Here is a 27,244-nt window from a genome sequence, read left to right as displayed (position 1 = left end):
GTTCTGCTATGCTGACTGATAAACTGATGAAGTTTGTGAATGTAAATCGATGATAAACTGCTCAAATTACAAAAATAAAGGCCAAAATATGACTAGGTTTCAGTTATGACATATTCAACTCACACCAGTAAAGGTACAAGTGAAGGAGAAAGGACAATATTTCAAAAGTGTCTTACAAATTATCAAAGTAATACTAAATTAAGATACATGAAGGAAATCTACTTATCTTAAAAATATAGCACATGAACCATTTCACCTAAGGACTAATTGCATCCAAAAGCTAAAAAAATCAATTCACTAAGAACGAGAAACTGCCTAGTTTTAGGTTCAGTTGTTGGGTATCTGAACATAAAAGTCACTTCTGCTTTAATCTTACTCCATTAATCCTACCTTCATTTCTGTACGGTTGGCTATTCTAGTCATTCTGGCTCCATATTATAACATCTGTTTTGTATGAAGCATCAATGCAGACAGCACATCTGAGCTTATGACTGACCTCTCCATTCTAATAATCTCTTTCTCACCATAGAATATATAATTTAGATTATCATGATAGATAATTTTCTTGAGCGTGCAACAGCCAGAAAGACTTTGATGTAAAAGATGCCAGCATGTATTTATGACATTTTAATAAACTCGTTTCTATTGTGAAAAGGTAATAACATGTCTTCCTTTCAATATATGTGCAAAAGTAGTTACACTTAATACAAAAAATGTTCTGATCCATAACTGATTGCTTTTCATGCATTCTGGATATATTGATGAAAACACCAAACAAAATTTAAAAATATAAAAAAAAAAAAAAAAAAAAAAAACAAAAAAAATATAAAGCAAAATGCATCTTTTAGTTAACTTTTGAAAATTCACATTAGGAAATTTTGAAAAATTGACATACCTTATGATAGATAACAGTCATGATACTAGATCGTAACTTTAGCTTCAGCTTTGAAAGATGGAAAGTATACTGTGTATCAGAAAAGGATCTGCATGATTGGGGTAAGCATTTATTAATTATTACATTTAAACAACAAAAAATTAGTCAGGCATCATTCTTTAAGACAAAAGAATTGATCAAAGGGGCCAAAGGGGAAAAAAAGCTGTTATAAGAAATGAATCTTAAGAGAGATAAGAGGAAAAGAAAGCATTTCTAGATTTATATATTTCACATATTCTCAATTCAAGGATTTCACAAGAATTCTGAACAACATTATAAACACATACATTAAACTATATGGTATTTTACTACATTTCAAGTACTAATCTGGATATTATCTTTCATGCCTAAACCCTGTTCCATATTAGCATGCCAGTGTAGTAAGTCGGCAACCCATTAATAGTTTGCTGTAAACTTTCCATTTCCTGATGAATGATGTAATTATTGTGTTTCTAATAAGTAGATAAAAGATAACTTAAAGGCTTAAGAGAAATTAAAATATGGTGAAAACAAAATTAATCCTCTTGTTGTCTGTTTACAAGTGGTCCAGAATGAATAGAAAAACAAGAATCCAGCACATATAACAGATATAGTTTTACTTGAATCGATCCAAACTAAATATATACCCAAGGGCCCAAAACATGCTAAACATATTTTTCCTACTTTAGGACACATTTTAGTTGCAAAATCTAAGCAGACCAATACAAGGAAACACAAACATAGAGAGAAAATAAGTACAAAAATGTATAAAATCATCATTGATTATTTAGCAAAAAGCTCACTTGACAACTGATACTAGGCCTAACGATATTGCAAGAACATAGCCATCCAAATTTCCAGAACCTGACCAAAGAAAAACAAGTCGCATAAGCAAGGTCAACATAAGTATATTTCCAATTAAAACTTCATTATAATTTAATTATCATGAAGCCCTAGTTAGTTACAAACGGTTTGCAAGAAAAAGTCATGTTGTCTTCTTGGAAAAACTATAAACTTAACAGAAAGAGAGAAACTTAGCTCAACTGAATTCATAAATTCGGCAAGAGATATTTCAAATTACAGAATATGCATATAACAAAAATACTGACTTGTGATCTAAAGCAACATGACATATCATTATGGTTGCAATAGAAAAGATAGAGATAACACCAGATATCCAAGAGATCAACAGAACATGGTCTCATTGATGTACGAAACAATGACCCTTATGTCAAATCATACGTTAGAATAAAGGCTAACTTTTCATACAGACAAAAAAAGTTAACTAGAAAGTATTATCCCCCCTCCTTTACTTACCCTTCATTCCCCACAATCCAATCAAACCCTGGGTAATGACAAAGATGGTTTTCCTTGAGAGGTGATCAGGAACAGTTCTTTAAAACAGCAGAAACTGGTAGAAACCTCAAATCCTAGTATCCTAAGAATCCTTTTATGGAGCTCTCTTTATCATCTCATGTGGGACAGATGCGGGAACTAACAAAAAGCAGAACAGTAATATGACCCAACTCATTGAAGGCTTGAACTTATACCACAAAACTATGAATCTTATTAAGTAGAACCAAAACAGTACCAAGCACTCAGTTACAGATTATAGAATAAGTTGCATAAGATAATAACAGTTGCAATTTAGATGTTTTATCACATTCACTAATATAGTATTTGGTTTAATTGTATCATACTGGAATACAGAAAAAGTAATTAATCATTCCAAAGTATAGAGAAATATCTAAAAATGAAATAAGTGATGCAACAAAACTAGGGAGGTGGTGACCTCTGACATCTTTTCCAGGATTAGTACTATGCAAACCTTGTTGAAGAAACCGAATTAGCTTATTCAGAAGCAGTGGTCCAGCAAAACCAATGAAATCATTAAAAACCTGCAAAAAGCAATATTATACATGTGGTAGGAAAAACTTAAAATTCATATAAAGCAACTTGAAAACTTCAGCCAGGGATCTTTTATTTTTCTACAAGTTGAACCCCAGAATTCCACATAAGCAAGTAGACCTCAATTTCTAAAAATGTTTTATATGCATTATGGAACACAAAGTTTCATCAACATACAAGCTTCTATTTTCATTCTTTTATTGAACCATAAAGAACTTCAAGATGTCCTCTCAAGCACTGCATAGAGTAAGAATACCTTTAATAAACCTAGACGAATATATGGCCATCCATATGCAGAGAAGATTGCTCTAAATAATGATGCATTTGAGGAAGAATTATTGTGCTGGTGTTGCCAGCAGCTTAATAGTTTTTCGTGACATATAGAAGGATCCATATCAGTCGGCAGCAAAAGTAAATCATCAAAGCCAAGCTGCTTTCCCAAACCAGAATTCATTACAGAAATGATAGATCTGAACACAATATGATCCCAACAGCCCTGCATTCTTCTCTTTGACAACCAAGTGACATGCAAAATATTAATATTAGTTTATCTACTTCAGACAAATAAAAAAGGAAAACAAGACACATTTTGTACTGAAATACAAAAAAATAAAAATAAACACAATAAGATTTGGCATGGCTATTTCTTGGATAGATACAATGGACAGTAAGCTTATAGACAGCTGCTAAATATGATGCAAAAGTCAAGGAGGGTCCTCAAAAGCAGGCATGTCAAACAGCTACACAAACTAGGTTTATTTTAAGACTAGCATACGAGAGTAATTTACATTATTATGAAGCTGGAGATACACCAGTTATAAAGATCTCTTTACAATTGTCCATGTGCACTCATCATGCTAAACAGAGTATCATTATTTTCAGCATATGGACTGAGTACATATTCATCAAAATTAATGTGAATTTTTAAATATATACTGAAAAATGGATTTCAAAACTGTAGGGGAAAAATGGGAACTGGTATTTACTTTAAACAGAATGGGAACTTCAGAGTTCAGACTTAGAATCAGCTTACATGAAACTCAAGAAAACCTTAAATCACCAAGGAAAAGGTAGGATTTTAGGAGTACATAATATAGATTGCATTGAGATGCTTACAAAACAAGTACTGGAAATAATACCCAAGTATCCTATTTATATTTAGATGCATCCTTCACGCTTCCTAAAAATTTTTAGAACCCAGTCATACTTCCAAACACGACAGATGGCTAACGGTAGAGAGGCTCAACATCAATATCAAGCCAGTGCAAAGTATAAACCTAATCAATGTGGGATAACACCATAGAAAAGTTGCTTCTAACTAGAAGACTTAATCGATTTGGTTATGTAAATTCCAGTTCAGTTAATTCAGGTAGGAGAGGGATGTTTTGGAACAAAGAAAAAACTTATGACATTGCCAACAAAAGGAGGTGGAGGATTCAAACTCCTTTGGTATAAGTTTAAAAAAAAGGATAACACTACTAAGAGCCAGTTTTTAAAATTGTTTCTAGAAAAATAAAAATTGTATAAACAATAACTAGGCTGGAAGCATACATGAGAAAAGTTGAGATGATAAGAACTACTTACAGAATCCCTGTGACAACCTTCCTCAATGTCCATCTCAGCACAAAGAAGTGAATCTTCCATTGGGCTACAGTGTTTGCAGGCAAAGAGTTTAGCCAATAAGTCTAAATAACATAGAGGAAAGATATAAGGCAGTTATATTCAACAAAGCTCCCATAGCCTTAAATTCAGCTGTCAAGTGAGACTTCAGTATGAACAAGTTCATCAAGCGATTCTCAAAATGTTAGATATGGAATATGGGATATCTAATGAAATGGAACATTTGGCAAAGTGGTCCATGGAAAAATAAATTTTTGTTTAGATACCTATTTCTTCATGCAGAAAATGAATAAAGAAGGACTTTATAAGAGATCCAAAGTCATAGAAAAGGGACACCATGCAATGGTGAGAACCTTTTCAATTTGATTTGTATTACACAAGTGACAACCATAAGACAAGAATTACATACTACAATGGGAGAATGAAAGCTATGCAATGCATGTGATGATCATGTTGAGTCACTTACATTTGGTCTGGAAAAAGAAAAAGAAAACAAAGATGAATAAACTAACAACACAAGAATGTGTAACAAAGTGATAGAGCCAAGTTGTTATTGAATCTATTGCACATCATGATCTTTTTGTAATGTGTTTATATGTTGTAATTAAATTAATCACTTTCCCCCATGAAGCATAATAATTTAAACATTTTCACACTTTACATGTCCTCGCAATTCCTCGATAATAATTCTTTTTTGTATTTATCATTTCCCATACCATCTCCCACCTCCTTTTTTCTATGGTAGCTATGATTGAAAAGGCACCTCTGAAAGTTTTTAAGCACTTAAGTACTTCAAATATTAGACTAATCCTAAAACTTTTATCTCATTTAGTTATGGATCCAGTCATGATAGAGAGAGGTTGAGGCACTAACTTAGTTGGTAAATCCCTAAGGAACTGTACCAAGGACCTCATACGCCTTCATTAAGGATCAAAATGCGGTCGAGAGGATTAAACCATTGTCTCCTCCAGCCTTGAGGAAAACAAGTATTAATGAAGAAATGTAATAAGCATTACAAGATCAGACAGAGTTGATAGGATAACCTATTAATTGTTGAATGAAATTCCTGCTGCTAGCCTCATTCAACACATAACAAGAATAAGAAAAGATTTAGTGTATTCAAGAAGCTTTTCTCTGTTTTACTTTCTTTTAGGTGGAAGGAGAGAGAAAGCTGTCTAATTGTGCATTTTAGAGAGAAAGTCTCAAGATGAGATTATATCAAGCAGCATATTCAAATAATTTAATTATCTAAACTTAAGATACACCACAGAAAACAGTAACATGTAACCTGTGGTACAATCAACATAATTGAAAATTATACCTGCTACTGGCGGATGCCTGTTTTATCCGGATACAGTTAATGGATACGCAAAACATAATATCCAAAAATAAAACAGAGCTTTCTTTAAGACAATCTAAAACCTGTCAAGAAAGATATATAAATAATTATGAGTTGGTTCGCTGAAAATTCAATACCAATTTCCTAAAATTTGCAGTTCCTATGTTGAGTGATTAACTCTATTAAGAATTATATTAAGTACATAAAACAACATAAGAAATTATAATATTCCCTCAAATGGAACAAGACAAAGGCTTTAGCTTTTAGTTGCCTTAAAAAAATAAAAAAAAATAAAAAGGATGAATGAAACACGCTATTGTGACAGATCAGCAGTACGTAATTGCATGATGCATTCCACGTTTGAAAAGATGACTTGGTATGGAAGAAGAAAAGGTTGATCTAAAGATCTTTTCATAATATCATTAACTACACAGTTTAGACTAGTTTTAAACTGCAGGTTGAACTGGAAACTAAAACCAAATGGCTTAAATATTCTTTTCCAATAATATATCTAATATTCATATCCGTGAACACTTTCAGAAACGGGCACCACCAATGATACTTGTGAAGGACAATCATTTGGGCTATTGACTTGTTACAGGAATAAGTACGAACTCCCAAAGTTTACTCTTACTCACCACAATGAAGACAATGGAGGCAAATATTACAAAATGAAATTGCAGGGTAAGATGTTAATTAAATAAAATAGTTTTAGCATCTCAACATTGTGAAAGAAATGATTGTTTCTTTTAGTCCTCAATAATATGTTTATGTCTTTTATCCGACTATTTTAAATGGCTTTGTACCATAAAAACATCAATTCAGAATGGCAACATCCATAGCACAATAAATTATATAGAAGCATTCAATACATTGAAAGAGAACTCTAAAAAGAAAAACAAAGTAATACCTCCATTGAAGAGAATGCCTTTTGGAGATGAGGGATTCCAAACAGAGGTTTTATAGTCCACCATATACAGAGGACCATATTGCAAAATATGTGTTGAAAACAGGCACACCTCAAGGAGAATACAATAGTTGCCTAAATATATTTGAACCAGACAAACAATATTAAGATACCAAAATAAAGTTTTATAAGTAAAAAAAACTGCTTAAAGTTTTCAGCAAGAAAGCCAATGACTTGAAGATAGGAAATCTTACCCAGACCATGAAATGCGAAAATCTGAAAAGCAACTCATGATATAAGACAAATCTCCATGAAGCTTTTTCTTCACAAGCAAAATGGCATCCACGCATGATAAACATGCTCCAATGACTGCTATAGAATGTAGAAGAGCCTTCTCTGAAAATTTTACCTAAAAGAAATATAAACACACACATAATTTTTGAAGCATTAGTAAATTGCTCGGGTTGGATATTTAAAAGCAATACATTTTTTTGCTACTCGATTTCAAAACTAAATAAAAAAGGAGAGAGAGAGAGAAAATTGAAGGAAATGAGGGAAGAGGAGGACTTGCAGAATATTACTTGCTTAGTTTGATACATAACAATAAATAAGAAGGATTAGAACTTAAAACCAGAGCAGCAGCTGATGCATAAACCATATATTTTGAAAAAAAAAAGAAATAGAAATAAGTAAATACGTATCCACCAATACCGCAATAGTGCAAGTGACCAGGGTTCATTCTTCCAACTTGTAAATTGTAATATGTCCCCCCCAAAAAAAAGCAAATATATTTCCATTCAGGAGGCATGGCATAAGCCAAGAACAAGTAGAAATTTCTCATTAGACATTAGTAAGAAGGGAATGAAACGAAAATATTCTTATATAAAGAAGAATTTACCGTCCAGTTTGTTCGGGCCCTTCTTCTCATTATTCCAACTATGCAAATCACGGCAATACTTGCTGCATTTATACCAAAACCCAAGACCGTAAACACGAATAAGGAAAGCCAAACTCATAGAAAGTAGAATCAATCCGTGTCTACTTTTGTGTTAAAATGAAGCTTAAAAATAATTAAATAAATAAATTTTTAAAAATAAGAGAAGGATATAAGTCATCAAAACATTGCGAGAAGCCATTTCCATCCCAAACCTGAATAAGAAATAGAGTACCGTTAAAGCGATCAAGCATTTAACTTTTAAACATTTAAACTATCATAGACAGAAAGAAGCAAAACTTAAACAAAAGTACAGGGAAAAAAAAAACTAGAAAATTTAAAATCCAATTGAGTATATCGGCAAACAAAAAGAGGACACAAAGCATACAAAGCTTAAAAACACGTCGCTTTTCGGTTCCTGGGAAAATCCAAGAAAAAACAGTCTCTTAGACTATCACTAAAGTCAAACAACAAAAAAAGATACACTAGGTTCTTTAACTTCATTTTTTTCTGAAGAAACAAACAGAATTTTCAAGTTTCAACCAACGTTGAATAGAAACAGAACCGAAACGCTCTTTCTTCTCCATAAGACCAAGAAAAACTAGTTTTCTTGCCCAAAAATTAAATAATAATAATAATTCCTTTGTCTTTTCTTTTTTTTTTTCTTGTATGAGAAAGGAATCGAAGAACTTACGAAAGGAGAATTAGGGCAAAGGAGGAATTTGAGTTGCTTCATTGTGGCTGGCGAGATATAGATTCAGGAGCCACTACTGGAAAATATAACGACGGTTTTTAAAGAAAAAGTGACATCAAAGGAAGTTACTTAGGGCGGGCTTGTTTCAGCTCTCACTCCATGCAATTTTGGTGGGGAAATAAAGTGATCTGTTGTTGGGGATTCTCTTTATGGGATGTACAACTGGACTTTCTTCAGTGAGGGAGGCTTACACGTGGCATAGTTCAGTTGAGAAAGAAAGGCATGAGTACATTGCCTATTGAGTAGTCCATGATCAAATTAAAGAAAACAACATTAAATCCTTCAGGCAAATTCTAATTAATAAAATAATGAAAATACAAGTGACATAATATGAATATCGATCAATTTCAATACTAGATTTCGAATATTTTAAAATACAATCTAATCTTAGATTTTATTTATAAAATAATACATGCATGAGTATAAGAAAAATGCACCTCCAAGTCAGTCCATCTCGCATGCGCGGCTGACAATAAAGTCGATACATAAAACAAAAATAAAGATACTGCTTTTTCCTTTCTAAAGCTTTATTAAAGGTTTTCTTTTTGGCTTTCTAGTAGGGAAAATAATATCATTTTTCCTAACACGTAATATATAGGAGTATTATGGAATTTATATTATATAGATATATAGATATTAAAATATGTTAACATATAAAAGAAAAATATCATCAAACTACTAAATATTAAAAAATATTTTCAAAACTACATATCAACCCACCTAAATTACTGTTTCTTAAAATCTGAATAATATATATATATAAAGATCCCTGTAAGTCATATGATCTCCTCAATGTTTTGTCTTCCTCAGCCTCATGCGTTCCACTTCACTCCTCCACTTTAGTCTGGAAAGAAACCGCTTTGTTTTCCTTTTAGCTGGAAAAAATAAAGCAATTTAAAGGAAAGGATGAAATTTGGATAAAAAAGATACCCACCTCCATTTGCCTGAAATAAAAGTAGAGTAATCTGTCCGTGTACGCACGTGAATAAATAATAATGCACATCACAAAAATGAAGTAACGTAAAATTATATTATATCAAATGTATGAAAATTTATATGCCATGAATTATTAAATCATCAAACTTTATATCCATTCTAATTGTTATCCCTATTTAAAGGATCATATTTGTTGAGCCACTTTAATTGAAAATAAGTGATTTAATAAGTACTTTCAAAAAAATTTAAATATTTTATTTTATAATCATAATTTATAAAATTAATCTAATTATTACTACAATAGTGAAAGATCGTCTCACAAATGACATAGATCTATAAAAGATTCTCTATGTATTCTTATATAATAATGGACAAATGATAATTATAACTATCAAGTTAAAAGAAATAAATTCAATTATTTAAAATTAAAAAAAGAATGAAGTATAAAAGGAATGAGATAAACTTCATATTCAATTTAGATCATCTATTTTGTTCCAGATGTTATATTCATTACTTTTTTTATTATTTAAATATGAGATAGGTATTTTTTACCAAATCAACAATGGTCTCATACAATAATAAAACACTATGTAAAAGTTTTTCTCCACGCCATAGAGTTTGCCACAAAATCATATTACAAGCGCATACAAACAAGCGTTAAGACTTGATAAGGAAGAGTTAAAGGTACACAATAATACTGACGAAGATAAAAAAAACAAATAACATTTAGATTTCAGGTTCATGAAATCAATGAGTTAAGTGGAGGGTGAGGTCAAACTCAGTTGTAATGGTCAATGCTGGGATTAGAGAAAGTTGAGTTGAGAAGAGAATAAAAATGAGCTGGCAAAATTTATTGATACGTGGAAAACTATTCTTCCACGGCATTCTATAATTGCTTGAGATTATTGCTGATGTGGTAAAAATAATTTTATCTAATAATTTTTCCATTTATAGATCTGTACTCTTTTTCTCCTAATAAATTATTACTTTTCTCCAAAAAGATATTGTTATGTGCTATTTTGGGTAAATAATTGTAAAGGGAAGGAAAGGAAAAGATAGAACTAAAGGAAATGATATATGTTTTTTTTCGTTTAAATAAATGAAATTAAAAAATGAAATAAATTATAAATGTGAAGATTTTTTTGTATTTTGTTTGGTTAAACTATGAAAGTTAAGTAAACAGTTATTTGTTATAAATTCTTTAATTATATTAAATTTATAAAATAACTTATCTAAAATGTTAATATGATATAAAAAAAACAATATTTTGTATCTTAAATGAAACAGTACTTTCTTTTCCCAAGTAACTCAAGAGTTACTTTCGCTTACTTGAATAAAAAAATTTATCCAAACAAGAGAGAGAATTGGTTTCACTTACTTTTTTTTTCCCTTATTTTTATTCAATCCAAACATAAGACTAGTTTGTCAAATTTTGTTAATTGCTTTTTCTATTTTAAATTTATTACTATCAAATTAAGAAGTATATATTTTTCATTATAAATGTGATAAATCTAAATTTTACTTATAAAAATAATTAATTAAAATTTAAAATAATAGAATCTTTTAAAAAAATTGACTTTTCATATAAATTAGTTAGACAAAGAAAATGGAATGCGTGTAGTCTCTCCTAGGATTGGGCTTTGTTAAACGGATAAGTCCAGCAGGAATGAGGTGGGCTATATATAAACTAGATTTAATGTTTGAATTCCTCTTTAATCACCCAACTAGAGGATAACTTAGAAATTATAACAATATAAAATAATATAAGTAGAAGTTGAATATATAAATTTACATCATTATATGTAAACAAAATTAAGAAAACATCAATCATATTTATTGTAGAAATTCATAGGGAATATTAATATTATTAATAAGAATTGATAATTATTTTATTTTGTTTATTCTTTGTGAGGTAAAACTTTTGTTTATATCAATTGTTATTTTTGGTGTTCAATAAGGAGAAAAAGGTGATGATCACTTGTGATAGATAGAAAATAGGAGAAAAGGACTGAGGAAGGGAAGTAGGAGTACAGAGAGAGGAGGTTGCGTGAGTTTAGATTATGAGGTAAAGTGTTTTGGGGAAGAGATTATTTATTTTTTTTATGTGTTATGGATATATAAGAGAGATTCCCTTATATCACGTAGTGTCATGCTACTTACAATATGAATAGTGATTCACTTGTATAGTTAGCAAGTGATAGGTATGTTAGGTTTCAATTGTTGTCAAACGTGATATTGTGTGGCCTTACTATGATATTCTTTTCATTGAAGTAGTATGAGATTAATATTTTTTAGTGATTCTCGTGGGAAAACTTTTAGTAAATGACTCTCTCATGCCCTTGTGGGTGGTGTGAGGGCCATCCACGAACTATATAAGATGAAGAACTATTAATGTTTGCTTTCTAAATTGTATTTTATGTTGTCACATGTCTAAGTTAGATAAAGTATAATAATCAATAAAAAATTATAAAAGTTAGATAAAGTATAATAATCAATAAAAAATTACAAACATATTAAAATTTAATAAAACAAATTATTTACCTATCAAAATTTATAAAATATATAATATAATGAATTTGATTAATTTAATCCATTTTTATTTCTTTTATTATTTTCGGATAAAATAGAGTAAAAGCAATGTATATTTTATTTACTTCGACATTCTAGGGAAGGGAAGACAATCACGACGAACCCCGAAAACAGGGGGAAAAAAGTATGACACGTGGCTGCCGCTGGTTATCATATAATCTCATCTTAGACGGTTTCCATGGTGTATCCCTTCTTGTCTTTGAGGCTTTCAGCAAAACCAGCTCAGCAGCTACCAAGGCAATAGCCATGAGTTTCATGGCCGTCTCTTTCTCTTCACTCCTCTCTATCCCGCCACCTCCCCATTCCCTCATTCCACTTCGCCTTGCTTCTTGCCATCGTTTTCCCACTTTCACTCCCGGACCAAGAATACAAATCCAATGCGCCACCAAAGACAACAAGGAAGCAACTCCACCCGCTGCAGCATCGACGGGGAGCTTCGATCCCAAGAAAGGAGTGGCGCTTTACAAGCCTAAGTCATACGATGTTCTCGTAACCGATGCCGCTAACTCCCTTGCTTATGCTATTCAAGATGGCAAAACCCGTCTCGAGATTGATTTCCCGTACGTTTCCTATCTTCCTCTTTATTTATGATTTATTTTGATTTTCTTGGTCTTTTTTTAGGTTTACAAAACCTTTTCTTCATTTCCATTTCCCCTTTAGTTATTGAAAGCGCTATCCCATTTTAGCTGACTGTGTATGTAGTAGTAGTTCACTATAACAAGCTTTTGAGGTTAAAAATTGCGAAATCATCTGATAATAGTAGTTTGGAATTGGCAGTTTCTGATATTTATCTTTTTTTTATTCTGTCTGCTTCTGCTTCTGCTTCTGCTTCTGCTTCTGCTTCCTAATATTTAATGTAAACATAGTCATAGTTGATAAGAACGAACAAATCACAAATGACTTGATTTCTAGCGACAATTCTAATAAAAACTGTTGTTTATAAATATATGAAATCATATATTTTATACTTAAAAGAAATATATTTTGCTTCTTTATGTACGCTTCTTCAGTTCATCCATTTTTATTAAGAATTTCAGTTGATTATCTGTTTACTTTCTTCTCCCTAATAGTTGGTCTTTTTCTATGTATGGGTTTTCTGCCCGTGCAGGCCCTTGCCAAGCAACATGTCTTCATATAAGGTACATTTTCATTTTTACATTTCCCAAAATGAGTTGAACTAACCTTCATGGATTTTCTTTCTCATTTAAAAGCCTCACTGCTTTCTTTTTTCATTCTATCTTTTGTATCTTGCTTTTGTTCCTAATCTGTCCATTTGGCTTTACTCATAGGAATTGAAAACCAAAGCCTAGTATTGTTGCCTCTTGGTGTAGTACTTCCAGAAATCACAGTATATTGTATGATGATGATTATGTTTAAGGAGAAATTTTATAGTACATAATTTTCTCTGATGTCTAAATATGTGAAGGGATCTTCAGATGAGTTCATTGATGCCAACATTCAACTTGCCTTGGCCGTTGTCAGGAAACTCCAACAGAAAATGGAAACCCGGGCTTGCATAGTAAGAAGATACTTCCAATTGCTGAAAAATTGATATTTCGTTTCAAAGATAAGTGTAATTTCTTACTTCTTGTTCAGGTGTTTCCTGATAAGCCAGAAAAGCGGAGGGCCTCTGAGCTTTTCAAAGCAGCTCTTGACTCGGTAATAAAATGAATCATTCGAGATTACTCTCCATTTTCTGTGCAAATTTCCCAAGGCGGGCTCTTTTCATAGCAAGGGTTTTGTTGTTTATTGTCACTGAAGTATACATGGGGTATCACGTTGGCCCTTCGGCATCATTATTTGTTTCATTCCTTAGATGGTTTCAGGGGTTAATTCAATCTGCATTTATATCGAGAAATTCTGACACTTAGATTTAAAGATATGACCTCTCAAAAACTAAAACCCGTCTATTCATGCAGCTATAGATTTTTATATAGGGGCAGTACACTTTTCACCCTCATGCTTTAAATTCATAATCCATTATTTGCATAATCGCCTGCAGAGTAAGGGAGTTTGATTCTTGATTCTTCACTTTCAGATTGATGGTATATCTATAGGCTCCCTCGATGATGTCCCTAGTGATGCTGTAACCTCATTCTTCAAATCTATCAAGAACACTCTGGATTTTGATTTTGTAGATGAAAATGAAGGTTTGTTCCTGAAAATCCAGCTGTATGTGAGAGTTTTCCACTCCACCTAACTAATCAATGAACTTTGATACTTAATTGCTTCAAAATTTCATGTCCTCTTATCCTGTTTATACTTGCACACAAGAATTTAAACATTCTGCAATCTCTGCAATGTAGGTCGTTGGGAAGCAAAGGAGCCACCAACTCTTTATATATTTATTAATTGTAGCACACGTGAACTTTCTGTTATAGAGAAGTATGTGGTATGATTCTTACATTTTATAAGGCCTTTCACCCTTTTCATTTTCCTATTTATTATCTATTTATAGATTGATTTGTACTTCAAACTGGTGGCTAGTCAAAGTTATGCTCTTCTGCTTACATGGGTCTGCTAATCTGATCTGTTTATATACGTGAGTAAACATGTCATATTACTCACCGCAGGATATATTAAGTCGGTACACAGTTAAAATAACATATCCGTGCCTTTATTTCTTCTCCATCGTGTGACTGTGATTTGAATTTGCAGGAGAAATATGCTCCATCAACCCCAACACTTCTATTCAATCTTGAACTTGATACTTTGCGGTAAAATTTTTACTGCTTTTCACCTTTCAATGGCGATTCAATGATCAGTGAATTTACTTTTGATTGAGGCTGCTTATGTTTGCAGTGCTGATTTGGGTCTTTTGGGATTTCCTACCAAAGATTTGCACTATCGATTTCTTTCACAGTTCGTCCCAGTGTTCTATATACGAATCAGGGAGTACTCCAAGGTAGTTATTCAATTCACTGTTTAGGTCCATTGAGTTTAATTTCTGACATAGTTTTATACTGACCGTTTTCTTTCCAAATGTTGTAAGACAGTAGCTGTTGCACCTTTTGTGGTGAATTACAGTGGAGCACTATTTCGCCAGTATCCTGGTACACAATTAAACCTTCTTGAAATTTACCTTTCAACTGTTCCATTTCTGTTCCATTATAGATTTTGAACATGGAAGAATGATTGAGTCATACAAACTATAGGCAACTTAGTGCTTGCATACTTGTATCTCTGAAAATCTATAAGCTCTTTCCAGATATGGGTATGCACTTGCATACTTGAGACCTGTCCAACATATTTCTAGACAGGTATGCAGATATGACCTTCAAGGACCCCTCAAATACATGGAAAAATGTAAAATAAAAAATAAAAAAAAATCAACATTGACACATACTTGTATCTCACACTTACATGTGAGTCCAAGTAACTTCATCTAGTTAATTTGATATAATAATCTTGAAAGTAAGGAAACTTTAAAGCAGATTGGACTCTGATGAGAGCAGGCAGTGCAGTCCAAATAAGAAAGATTAGGAGACATCTGAAGAATAGATTATGGAATGATTTATTTGACATGTAACAGAAAAATGATAAATCAATGGGATCATTTTCTATTAAACAACTAAATCTTTTTTGGACCAAGTTTCGATAATCTTATAGATGTTTTTCCATTTTTGCAAACAATTTTAGTTCTTTTTTCATATTGATTGGGTGCTTATCCTTTTAATCCCCCGTTTTTTGTACATGTGAATGCACAATATTGGGCCTAGAAAGAAGCTTTTATGTCACAATCGAATTTGATACATAATGACATGTATTTACATATCTCCCCATTTTAACTTGGAATCTGTGCAGGACCTTGGCAGGTGATGCTTAAGCAAGCAGATGGTTCTTATGCTTGTGTAGCTGAGAGCGCAACTCGTTTCACTCTAGGAGAGGTATTTACCTTGGCTCTTGGTCGTTTTGAATTACATTCTTTCCAATGACTTGTATGATTCGATTTGGTCTAGACCAAGGAAGAATTGCTGCGGGTCCTCGGATTGCAAGAGGAACAAGGAAGTCAACTAGAATTTCTTCGTAGAGGCTACAAGGTTTTTGTCTATTCTATTTTCTCTTTTACATTACCATGTTTCGTTTGAGATTCTTAAATCGAATGCTCATAGCAATATCCTCCATTCCTCCCTGAACAAAGTTCCAACTTTTTTCTTCCTTCCGGTTTTACATGTTCTGGCCATACGATAACATTTCAGCTTGGTATTCTCAGAAATTAGAGGGCATTCTGCATTGGATTATTCTCAGAAATTAGGAGGGCATTCTGCATTGGATTATTCTAAAATATACATAATTCATGAAACTTAAGGAAACAAGATGAGAAATAGGTTTATATACATATGTATATTACATTGTAGGGATTAAGCATCTTGAAATTCTAATCATCTAACCAACAAACCAAGTCACTTATTATTGCAGACTTCTACTTGGTGGGAAGAGGAAGTTGAATTGGAGGTATCTTCTGCATGGCGTAGTTGAGTAGCTGAATGACAGTTAAATACAATGATACATCTTGCGCGTAGATGGTGGAATTTGATGATGCATGGAACAAATTTTCCTTATAAATTTCTTTCAAACTTTTTTTTTTTACATTTCCATTTAACCAAGCTCCTTCTTTACACAAATCAAAGTAATGTAGAACGTGTTTTTTGCGTCTCTTGCAATCTCCTTGATTCAGACAGTAATGAGGAAGAAAAGTAAAATTCAAGGTTGCTCATATTGCTTGTTGATAAACCTTAGTTTATGTAATGCTAAATTTGATTTTTTTCCCTAATGAAACAACCTTTTATGCCATAAACTTGATCTCCTGTAATAGCAGTCACAGTGTAAGTGATTGTGATATGAAGGTCCAAAAATCATAATAAACCATACAAATGTACTACTATGACTATGTGTTTGTTGTAACAACCATAAACTTGAGAAGTAATAGATTCTAATGTATTATTTAAAATTGTAGTAAATAAAATTTTTTGAACTAAAAAAGTTTAGACATTCATTGTAATAATAAAGAGAAAATATTATAAAAAATAAAATAAGAATAAAAACATTCCCACTAACCTTTATAATAAAATAAGAATAAAAACATTCCCACTAACCTTGATAGTTGATAGGCTCTTGAATAAAATATTTTGATAGTATTAAAAGTTCCATGTTTCAGAAACTATGAATAAAAAAACTTGCATATTGACACTTTTAAAAAAAAAAGAAGTTGTTTTCAATTTGATAGATTGTGTAGACAAGAAATAATTAGTTTAAGTATTTACTAAAATGTAGTTTGAAGCTTTCAACTAACTGTATAACTTATTAAAGGATTTTGAAACTTATTATTAGAAATAAAGAAAGTAAAAAGCAAAGTGTACTGTTCAATTATTATAAATATATGATTAATAGTATATAACTATTTTTCAATAAAAATTAATGCCATTGTTTGAACCAAGATAGTTGTATGGATGGGTGTCTCATTTTTCTATGGAAATATTTAAGAATATTAAATGAATAATATTAAACAAATTTTAAATATAAAATATTTATCAGAGACTCATCAATAAACTTTAAAATAAAAATCTATCATTCAGTAAATCTAAAATTAACAAAAAAAAAATATCTTACATATTAAACAACAATATGAGAGAAATAAAAATAAATAAATTTTTTTCCTTGAGTGAGTTTATTTTTTTTTATATTTTATATTTTAAAATTTAAGGTTTGTTGGATTAAGTATAGTCTTGATTAATTCAAGTGACTTTTTAAAGTTTTAGATAAAACAAATACTAAAAAATAATATTTTTTAATGTCATTTGGTTCGATGATCGGTGCACCATGTTCCGATATGATTGGGATTGGCCGGTGCAATCGATACGTACAAAAATTTTCATCGATACAAAAAGGATAATTTAATATTTTGTTTTAGTATTGAAACAGCGCACACCAATCAAAACCGGTGCTTAACCAACCACGATGATTTCAACCTAATACTTAAACCTTCAATTCACCGAGTATAATCTAACACATTTAAGATTCAAATATCGATATTTGTAACCTTCTTCTTCTGCATATTTTTTTAGAAAAAATGAAAAAAAAAAAAAAGTAGCCGGCAAATATATGAGACAAAGTTAAACCAAGAGTTGACTAAAGTAGACAATTGGTTGATGTAGTAGTAGTAACAGATACCAAAACAGCTTGAACTTGTTCAAGTATGGAGCAGAATAAAGCTCATTAGATATTATCGCCAAATTAACGATTGTCAAGATCAGTGAAGTCAGGATCTGTTGGCTTTGAAACCTTGAGCAAGCTCTTGGAACTAGTCGAGCCTCGACCCCTGTGGCCTCTAAGATTAGCCGCGAACCGCGATGCAAATATAGTTGCACGAATGCTGTGTTGTTCTGTGGAGCTACCAGTTTGGCCAATCAAGGCCTGTTGATCGTCATCATCATCATCATCATCATCATAATAGTCTAGCTCTTCCTCCTCTTCCTTACGTCGAAGTTCTGCATGTTTCCTTTTGGCATACTTGCGCCATGCGGTTTGGATGAAGCAGGCTGCCCAAGTACGCCATTGCTGTGAGTAGAAGCGGAAGGTGTGCTGAACCTGCCTACTATGAAGCCGCCTGAACTGACTTGAAACGAATTTCAGCTCTTCAGCTTCTAATGCAAATGCCTCCACCTCGGTTAAAGCCTTGACTGTTCGAGTTGATAATGGCAAGTTGGAACCAGCTTTGGGGTCAAGCGCCCAAGTCAAGAGCTCCTCACCACAAAAGTCCCCTTCTTTCAGCAAACCTCTGTTGAAAAACCCACTCCTTCCGCCATCTGTTGTCACACTTTCAAGGCGGCCACGTATAACAAAAAGCATCTCGTTTACTGGATCCCCTTCTCTGACTATGTAAGTGTGTTCTGTGTATAAACTTGGTTTGAGTCGCTCACAAATTGCATCAAGTAACCTCTCATCCATGTTAGCAAACAGAGGTACCTGCAAACGGTAACATGAGTTTAATGAAACTCAAATCCAATCTCAAAAGTCAGTTCGGAAGGCCAAGAGTCTAATAGGGTATGCAATTTTAACACCCCTCTCGACGACAAACAGGCGAGGGATCTAGTATGCAAAGCGTGACTTTTGACAGTATGTAATGCAAGAAACGTACACTAAGATCACCCTCAAGTTACTTTATGATTCATATGCTGGCCCCAAAGAGACACTAAAAGTTGGTTGTAAGAGAACAAGAAAAAATGTACTCTTGATGATCATTACCCGTCGGACCAGATTCAAACAAAGATGTCGCTTAATGTCCCTCCTCAGATCTTTTGGTAAACTCTGGACCAAGTTTTCTTCGTCAACTCCACGAGTCTCTAACCATTTGTATTGGTCATAACGTCGAACTCTCTCCTTGAGATCCTCGGGAAGCGCACGATGATGCATCCACTGCTCGGAGTCACGCCTTTTAATCCTCATTTCCTCGAGACGAACTGTAAGAGACTGAAGGTAGGTCTGTTGCAATAACGAGAAACCTCACTTCAGCGTTGTTGTATAGCTTACGTTTTATTTTGTTTAATTTTTCAAAGATAAACGTGTAATAATCCCTTGAGAGTAAAAGTTTCAGCCGTTTCTGGCAGTTATAAGGAATCATGCTTTAACAAAAAGGATTCAGAATCAAAGCCATCAAGTCAGTATGCTGAAATTTAGACCTTTTTTTCCAGCTTTCAGTTCTCTGGTTTTGCTTTTTAATTCATTCCTAAAAACACAACAGCCTTCAGTTTACCTGCATGTTTCCAATCAAAAGCGCGAAGAGGATAAGCCCAAAGATAGCTATTGCTATGGAAAACAGAACCTCTCCTGGATATGTGCTGGTTTCAAGGCCCTGACCCAGGGTGCTGCACAAAATAAAATGAATTTCGATCAGTATGTATGCATACAAAAAAACAAAACTCAAACATCAAAAGATGACAAATTAGCAGAGATAATTCTCTCATCCGGCAAGTGTCATGCCAAGCGCTCTAAAAAAAAAGCAAGATGTGTTAATCCGGAAAAGGAAGGTCCTTAGGTATATTGCGAAGATGATAATGGGATTTTTTTTCATCCTATCCTATGTATATTAGAACACGGGAATCAAAAGTATTTTGGTAGCTTTTTAACAGAGATCACGATTTGCTACAAACGTAAAATATATAAGACAATGAAAATGTGTGCCTATGTCTGTAGACTGTAATGTATTGAGGAGAAAGTGCAGACCTTAAATTCTGTAAGCCCCACCAGAGACAGTAACAGAATTTAGAGAAAAAGACGTTGGATGAAACAATCTCAGATTCTATAGCTCGTGTGTAGATCCCATAATTGAATGGTGAATCATCATCTTGAAGACCACATTTACCATCAAGTTCTTTGTCTCTCACCCTTCGCCAGGCTGCAAAACCCTGCATATGCCTATTGCCGCAGTACAAGAAATCTATGTTGCACTTTCCACTTTGTTCACAAGCAATTCGCCAGCATGTGTCTTTACGCTCTACTGCCAATAAGTACCAAAAGGCCCCAGCTATCTGCATACTCCATCTCAAACTAATCAAACCAGTCCAGTGTTGTATTTCAATTGTATCTTGAATACGCACTTTTAGTGAAAAGATTTGGTATTGATGTATATCCTAAGATCGATGGGATTGATTATGACATCTAAAACTGCCACTGCTGATGGGGTGGCAGATACTAAAGAGGAATGCAACGCAACAATATATAATGGCATGCATAACCTTACAAAGGCTGGATGCTTAAACCATCCACAGTCTGTCATGGCTAGAACAGAATTGGAGAAATTAGCAAGCTCTTGTAATAGCTAACAGAAACTTACATGGCTAGCAAGAATGTACCATAGGAGATAATAAGCAGCACCGACCCAAGCACTGTCAGCGAAAGTACCGGCTGTCTTCTTCAGCTCTGAAGTTAAAGGTATAAAGCGGACAAACCTAGGAATATACTGAACAAATACAATGACTAGCAAAGCCTGTTTCGTCGCCCATACCTCTGAACCTTTTGATTTGTGAAGATATTTCCACACCACCATCTGCAGATAAGGAAGCAGTTAAGGGAAAGAACCATTTCCACCTCCTATGCAATTCAGAACAGATACAGCTGCATGCTGTATGTTATTCTACCATAACATCTCTCACAATGTTAGCATTGAGTTTTCATGTAAAATTTCTTTGGTCAATCTATATAATGATCAATTAGGACTCTTAAAAAAAAATGCAGAAAGGGTCTTTCGAATGTATGTAACAAAGCCTAGATTGCAAGAAAGTATGCTCAGATCAGCAATATAAGAAAAATGGGATTTTTCTTTATTATGTCAAAGTTTAGAGATTGTTTCTTGAATTATGTATCTTATAGTATTATTCTTATACATATTGTACAATAAAGTACCATATGAGTGAATATAAACGGATGATCGTATTCATATCAACTGCAAACTACCACATGAAACTCAAAGAATAAAATTTCAACAGAACTTTATAAAGTAGCTAATAGAAATTGAATTTTCTGATAAAGTAGCAGAGCTCTACTAGATATACATAAACATACAGACATTGGCGAAGCAAGTAGTTTCTCAAACCTGTGGCAGGGGGAGCACAGAAAGAAAATCAACAAAGAAGTAACGACTTAAATATCGAGTAGCTATCTGTGCAGGATCTATCACAAGTTCACCTCGTCCAAAAACCCTCGAGGATGGTGCAATATATGCTGTACGGAACTGAAGACCCATACGAATGAGGTAGAAAGCATCGATGATTGTCCGAATGGTGGTAGTTGTGACTCCCAACCTTACGTCAATGCCAAGGCAATGTGCTCGACTATTGAAGATGGGAAGATAGAAAAACAGTGGATCGACTGATACTGAAAGAATGCAGGACACCACAAAGAACCTGTTCCATAGCAAAATAGATTTATCTTGGGGATCAAATATCATTTTATCGGACACTTTGAGATCTTCCGGGAACACAACTCGCGTCACCTCGGATCTGAGGTTGCGACCCAATGTTAGTAGTCCTTCTGGTCCTTTCATCATCCCTATATTAAATGATTTCTTTGATGCCTTCTTCTTTCCTGGACCACTGTATTTGTAGCCCTCTACATTAAATCCACCTTTCTTCATTCCTCCGGTCCCTGACGCCATTGACACTGGAGAGTCTAAATCGTCCAACCTTGAGTTAAAAGTAGATGCAACAATCAGGCACTAGTAAAAAAATCATATAACAATAATACCCTAAACCCTGCAACTTTGCTAAATAGATTCAAATGAAAAGAACAATAGACAAGGAAAAATCATAACTTTTAGCTTCATTAACTGGACAATCATTTTCCATTTGATTTCATATAGATTTCACTTTTCTGATTCACAAATGCAACTCACTGTTAGCTAATGAATATTTAATTATATGAAAGATAGCCTATACCAATTTGTCAGTCCTAGTAAGGAAGAAAGTGATAAATTTGGTCACACAAGAATCGACAAATACTCTCCCCTTTCCAGCCGATCGTATGGTGTTTGAAATGAATCACATAAGATGCAAAAGAAATATATCTGAAGCAAAATAGAAAAAGAAATGTACCGTATATTAATTAATACCTAACAAATTTCTCCTTCTGACCTCCAATAATCTGAGACTTGTAAGCACCACCAAACATTTTGCAGAAAGATCATGTGTTTTGAAACATTGAGTCCCGCTACTTCATGGATATATCAAAAAGTTCACATCCAATCTTGCCTCACAAAATTTTCCAAAATTTGTCAGCATCATCATCATCATGGAAAGCAAACATATCATTTCACCCATGAAAATTCTGATTCTTAAACACCACAATAATCTCAAGACAATAAAAGCTAAGCGGCATTTTGAGTGGCACTAACGATACAAGTGATGTATGAAAGTTGTGTTAAAAAATTCCAAACTATCAGCCCACAATTCTTCCATTCTCAAATTAGGTATAAACGCCTTGAAAATTAATTCCCAATAATACATACCTATTTATGCTATTCTTAATATTGTGTTTGTAAATTCTAATTACAATATTGATGTGATGTTTCATTTGGCTTATTGGAGAAGACTATCATGCTATGAACAAAAACTCCAGCTTTTTCTTCGTTTTTTTTATTGTATTGCTAAAAACTCATAAGATTTTTTTTTCTTTTAAATTTTTGCTTGGAGAAGTCTAGGAACCCGATATTTAATTGAAGTATGCTGACCATTAAAAGAAAACCAGAAAGGAGAAAAAGAAAACTGAGAATTATCTGGAAATCCTAGAGAATGTATTCAGAACATTACCCAGATTTTAACTAAATAAGGTAGCAAATGATTAAAAGAAAAACAAATGAATTACGACATGAATATTACATTGCATTGCATGCATAGCATTGTATATTGAATATGTTATTAATGCAAAAATTAAAATTATAGATAAGATAACTTACAGTAATTATTTGCTGGTTGGTGCTACGGGAATGTACAATATAGGAGGATCAGAGAAAGAAAAAAAAACACACACACAGACAAAAATAAGGGCTTGAACAAGGAAAGGAATGGTCCAAACGAAAAAGAGAAAGATAGAGAGAGAAATTTATATGTTATTTTTGGGGAGGTTTAAGAGTTAGTTATTACGGTTATTGGCCTTTCCCAAAGTAATAAATTAAAATTATGGTACATTTTGATATTCATCTTAAAAAACACTAAATTCAGTTTTGAATGCTGACCCTATCTATACTTGGATCATTATGATTATATTATATTCATATCTTCCTAATGCTTATACCAATTGGATTATACTACAATTTTAATGTTTTTATATCATATTTTGGATCATTAAATGTTAGAAAAAGCAGACTGAAAAAAATAACAAATGTTTATGATCAAAAAAGGCTCAAAAATACAATTAGGACCATTTTGACAAAACATACAAACATTAGTAGCCAAATTTGTCATTAAGCCAAAGCTAAATACCAATCCTTTTAGTTACAAATGTGCTTTTCAAGTCACGACCCAAAACTTTTACGGTCCAAGAGTGAAGTGAAAAAAAAAACTATTTTAAGGATTAGAAATGACTAAAAAAATTAGGGATCATTATACCAATTTGTGATTTTTTTAAAAATTAGGACTATATAATGAATTTTGCATTTTTGGGGGGAGACAGTGGACTTGGCTTCAATCAACCTATTGGTAATTGCTATAACAAAAGATTGTTATAGCTCATGTACATGCCATGTAAAACTTTACCTAGCATACATATAGTTTACCTTCAACATTATCAGAAGTCCATTTGACATCTCGTCTTCTAAATAGCTTTAAATTAACCAAAACTCCAAAACGCGTAATCAATCTTGGACTAGACTACAGGCGGAAAAGTTTCAGCATACAAGTTGGTCAGCTAGTTCTTTCCCTAAAGAATATTATAAAAGTTTATCTTATCATTGAACCATAAATTATATGGGGTTTGTTGGCGTTATTTCTCATTCATATCTTATTCTGGACCCGAGATTTTAAGGTTGTATCCACATATGAAGAAAAGATGGAAAAGCATTCTGTCATTTATTGCCATGAGAATATATCCAGCACGAAGTTGACACTAGAAGTCTGGTACATAGTCGTGTTCGTGCAAAAGAGCAGTCAATGAATGCAATCCGTCATAAATAGAGTTTGATCCAGGATGCGTCCGATCACCATTAATAAAGGCATGGATTCCATTCTTGACTTCAATCCAGCTACACCCCGGTAATTTTCTGACATTTTGTTGCTTCATCATGTTTCTAACATCCAATACTTCTTTGTATTTCCCAGCTGCTACGTAAACATTGGACATCAATACATAACTACCACTATGCTCAGGCTCAATCTGAAACACATGCTTCGCAGCTGCCTCAGCTATATCTGAGTTTCCATGGAGCCGGCATGCCGCCAATAAGGCCCTCCACACAACAGCATTGGACTCAGTAGGCGATGCTAGAGCCAACTGATAAGCCTCCTCAAGCTGGCCAGCCCGACCAAGCATGTCAACTACACAAGTATAATGGTCTATGGTAGGAACAACACCATACTTTGACTTCATTTGCCCCAGGAGTTCACGCCCTAGGCTCACAAAGCCAGCATGGCTGCAGGCTGACAGGACCCCCACAAATGTGACATCATCAGGCTTAAATTCACTCTCACACATGAGCGAAAACATATCCAATGCCTTACTTCCATAACCATGTATGCCATAACCCATGATTAAAATGTTCCAGGACGCAACATCCTTATGGCTCATCTTATCAAAAACCAAATGAGCCTCTCTCATACTCCCACATTTCGCATACATATCCATAATACCATTGGTGATAAGAACATCATCAATATCTTCATCATTTCCATCTTTTGTCAACCCATTAATAATCATATGGCCATGAATCTCCTTACCATGCATCAGTGCTGCCATCTGAGTACAAGAAGGAAGCACAGTGGTCAAAGTGATCAAGTCGGGCTGAATGCCATCCGTTAACATCACTCGAAAAAGTCTCAATGTTTCATCATGATCACCGCATTGTTCATGAACAAACAAAATTGAATTCCAAGAAAAAACATCCCTCTCATCCATCATTTTGAAGATCTCCAATGCTTCACTAGCACACTTACACTTCCCATACATATCAATCAAAGTATTTGACACTACGATACTGGAACCATACCCCATTTTCACGACCACTCCATGAATTGCCCTCCCATTGTCCATATCTCCTGTCATTGCAAAAACCGACAAAACACCAGTAACCGTGAAACTACTCATTTCAACCCCTCCTAAACACATCTTCTTAAACACTCCCAAAGCCTAATCGAACTGCCCAACCTGCGCATACCCATTAACCATAGCATTCCAAAGCACAACATCTCTCACAATCAATTCATCAAACACTTTTTCAGCATCCTCTATGAATGAAAACTTCAAATAGCATTTAACCAAACCACTCCCAACATACAAATCTAAGTCCAACCCAAGTCTAAAAACCAACCCATGAATCTTCCGAACCTCTAAAACCTCCATAATATCACAACAACCTTTAAGCAAACAGGGAAACGTGTATTTATCAGGGAAAATACCAAGAATCCTCATTTCCCTGTAAACCTTCAACCCTTGAATGGGATCTTCATTCGTGATAAACCCAGAAATTATTGCATTAAAAGAAAAAATGTTTGGGCTTTGAGGGGCAGTTTGCAATAAGGAAAGGGCATGGGTCATTTGGTCGCACCTGGAATACATGTTGATGAGACTGGTGAGGGACGCGGGGGAGGCTTGAAGGAGGCCATTCCTGAGCATGTAAGAGTGGAGTTGCTTGCCTTGTGTGAGTTTCTTTTGATGGGCGCATGATTGGAGGGAGGCAATGAATGAAGAGAGACGGTAAGACGGGGGTTTGGGCGATGATGAGGAAGAAAATTTGGAAGACGAGAAGCAAAATGGATAAAGAGATACAAATTTGTTGGTGTTGATTGAGGATTTTGAGAGGATGCCTCGTTTGTTCATTAATTAACCGGAAAAGAGTATGACTATGAGGATACAACTATAAATCATACGTTTGTTGGGGGTTGCTTTTGTTTGAGAGCCAATTTTTGAAATGGCAGTTAGGCGGGCAAAATGGAAGGGCTGAAGCATTAATGAGCGCGGTGAGCATATTACTTCTCAAAAAGCATTTTTGAGAAATTTTCTGTTTGTGGTTTGGACAGTTTTAAAATATATTATTTAGTAATCTATAAAAATAGTTATTTTTATTTGTTTTAGATTATATTTTAGTCATTTATGTTTGAAATGTTACGTTTTAGTTATTTATGTTATTATTTTTTTACGAAGTGATCATCTTCCGTTAAGTTCCGTTATCTCCCTAACAGTAATCCTACGTGGCAGTTCAACTAAATTTTAGGTGCCAACTTAGATTTTCTGATGGTATGAGAATATATTTTTTTATTAAATAAAATTAATTAATTAAAAAATTTAAACCCTAAATCTTAGTTAAAAAACCTCATTTCCTCTTTTTTTAGTTTTCTTTTTTAATTGATTAAAAAAGCTATTATCATCAAAAAAATTCATTCTTGTACAAAAACAAAACAAAAGAGGATTTAATGGAGGGTCCAGCTATATCTTATTCACTGACAAATTTATGTTTTAAAACTTAAAATAAAGTGGTCGTCGAAAAATAAAAAGATAGCAATCGTTTTTGTTCTTAATCATTGTATTTTTCAATTATTCACGTTCTTGAATAACTAGTTTCTCAATCCGATTTTTTCTGTTTTGAATCGGCTTGTTTATTCAAAATCCCTTTGTGGGTATCACTTTTTTCTGATCTAAAA

At 33.4% G+C, this 27,244-nt stretch overlaps 4 protein-coding genes across 6 annotated transcripts in view; 1 reads left to right on the top strand and 3 right to left on the bottom strand.

Annotated features, from left to right (window-relative positions):
- LOC107958463 (ABC transporter C family member 13) overlaps positions 1 to 8,483 on the bottom strand; it is a 26,566-nt gene extending 18,083 nt beyond the window's left edge. Inside the window, 12 exon segments of the mRNA XM_041113371.1 lie at positions 896 to 983; positions 1,717 to 1,777; positions 2,742 to 2,811; positions 3,078 to 3,329; positions 4,406 to 4,469; positions 5,763 to 5,863; positions 6,691 to 6,822; positions 6,942 to 6,991; positions 6,994 to 7,096; positions 7,586 to 7,673; positions 7,796 to 7,836; positions 8,316 to 8,483. Coding sequence (XP_040969305.1) covers positions 896 to 983; positions 1,717 to 1,777; positions 2,742 to 2,811; positions 3,078 to 3,329; positions 4,406 to 4,469; positions 5,763 to 5,863; positions 6,691 to 6,822; positions 6,942 to 6,991; positions 6,994 to 7,096; positions 7,586 to 7,673; positions 7,796 to 7,836; positions 8,316 to 8,357 — 1,092 coding nt within the window. The 5' untranslated portion in view covers positions 8,358 to 8,483.
- Positions 8,484 to 11,976: 3,493 nt separating this feature from the next.
- On the top strand, positions 11,977 to 16,617 carry LOC107958464 (protein LOW PSII ACCUMULATION 3, chloroplastic). 2 transcript variants are annotated; one of them, XM_016894243.2, is made up of 12 exons: positions 11,977 to 12,460; positions 13,009 to 13,039; positions 13,327 to 13,419; positions 13,497 to 13,559; positions 13,939 to 14,050; positions 14,207 to 14,292; positions 14,559 to 14,617; positions 14,703 to 14,805; positions 14,893 to 14,953; positions 15,705 to 15,787; positions 15,860 to 15,940; positions 16,320 to 16,617. In XM_016894243.2, exons 1-12 carry the CDS (start codon positions 12,027 to 12,029, stop codon positions 16,377 to 16,379), a joined length of 1,266 nt encoding a protein of 421 aa, XP_016749732.1. In that variant the 5' UTR covers positions 11,977 to 12,026; the 3' UTR covers positions 16,380 to 16,617. The 2 variants fall into 2 exon arrangements, 1 of the variants encoding a protein (XP_016749732.1); XR_001700623.2 differs by lacking the exon at positions 16,320 to 16,617 and having other exon boundaries at positions 11,981 to 12,460; positions 14,207 to 14,285; positions 14,897 to 14,953.
- A 1,408-nt stretch (positions 16,618 to 18,025) lies between these two features.
- On the bottom strand, positions 18,026 to 23,469 carry LOC107958465 (putative cyclic nucleotide-gated ion channel 7). 2 transcript variants are annotated; one of them, XM_016894244.2, is made up of 8 exons: positions 23,350 to 23,469; positions 22,507 to 22,640; positions 21,493 to 22,081; positions 20,734 to 20,946; positions 20,124 to 20,428; positions 19,654 to 19,765; positions 19,146 to 19,382; positions 18,026 to 18,866 (listed from the first exon to the last, which is right to left on the bottom strand). In XM_016894244.2, the coding sequence occupies exons 2-8, from the start codon at positions 22,563 to 22,565 to the stop codon at positions 18,135 to 18,137; spliced, it is 2,247 nt and encodes a 748-aa protein (XP_016749733.2). In that variant the 5' UTR covers positions 22,566 to 22,640; positions 23,350 to 23,469; the 3' UTR covers positions 18,026 to 18,134. The 2 variants fall into 2 exon arrangements, with proteins under 2 accessions (XP_016749733.2, XP_040969303.1); XM_041113369.1 differs by lacking the exon at positions 23,350 to 23,469 and having other exon boundaries at positions 22,490 to 22,626.
- Positions 23,470 to 24,342: 873 nt separating this feature from the next.
- LOC107958466 (pentatricopeptide repeat-containing protein At3g14730) lies at positions 24,343 to 26,557 on the bottom strand. The gene is given in 1 exon segment (XM_016894245.2): positions 24,343 to 26,557. A coding segment is annotated over 1 exon segment (1,926 nt). The 5' UTR covers positions 26,424 to 26,557; the 3' UTR covers positions 24,343 to 24,497.
- Positions 26,558 to 27,244: the final 687 nt, after the last annotated feature.

This window comes from Gossypium hirsutum, chromosome A05 (assembly GCF_007990345.1).
Source record: "Gossypium hirsutum isolate 1008001.06 chromosome A05, Gossypium_hirsutum_v2.1, whole genome shotgun sequence".
NCBI lineage: Eukaryota > Viridiplantae > Streptophyta > Magnoliopsida > Malvales > Malvaceae > Gossypium > Gossypium hirsutum.
This window is presented reverse-complemented; position numbering and strand designations above follow the sequence as displayed.

Bases quoted from the DNA above. Each gene is read 5' to 3' on its own strand.
- LOC107958464 (XM_016894243.2), top strand. From the start codon at position 12,027: ATGACACGTGGCTGCCGCTGGTTATCATATAATCTCATCTTAGACGGT. The intron at 14,293-14,558 runs GTATGATTCTTA...TTGAATTTGCAG, and splicing joins CTGTTATAGAGAAGTATGTG to GAGAAATATGCTCCATCAAC. The intron at 14,618-14,702 runs GTAAAATTTTTA...TTATGTTTGCAG, and splicing joins CTTGAACTTGATACTTTGCG to TGCTGATTTGGGTCTTTTGG.
- LOC107958465 (XM_016894244.2), bottom strand. From the start codon at position 22,565: ATGTTTGGTGGTGCTTACAAGTCTCAGATTATTGGAGGTCAGAAGGAG. The intron at 20,947-21,492 runs GTTTGAGAAACT...CCTTATCTGCAG, and splicing joins CTGTGCTCCCCCTGCCACAG to ATGGTGGTGTGGAAATATCT. The intron at 19,383-19,653 runs GTAAACTGAAGG...TTATTGCAACAG, and splicing joins TTTTGATTGGAAACATGCAG to ACCTACCTTCAGTCTCTTAC.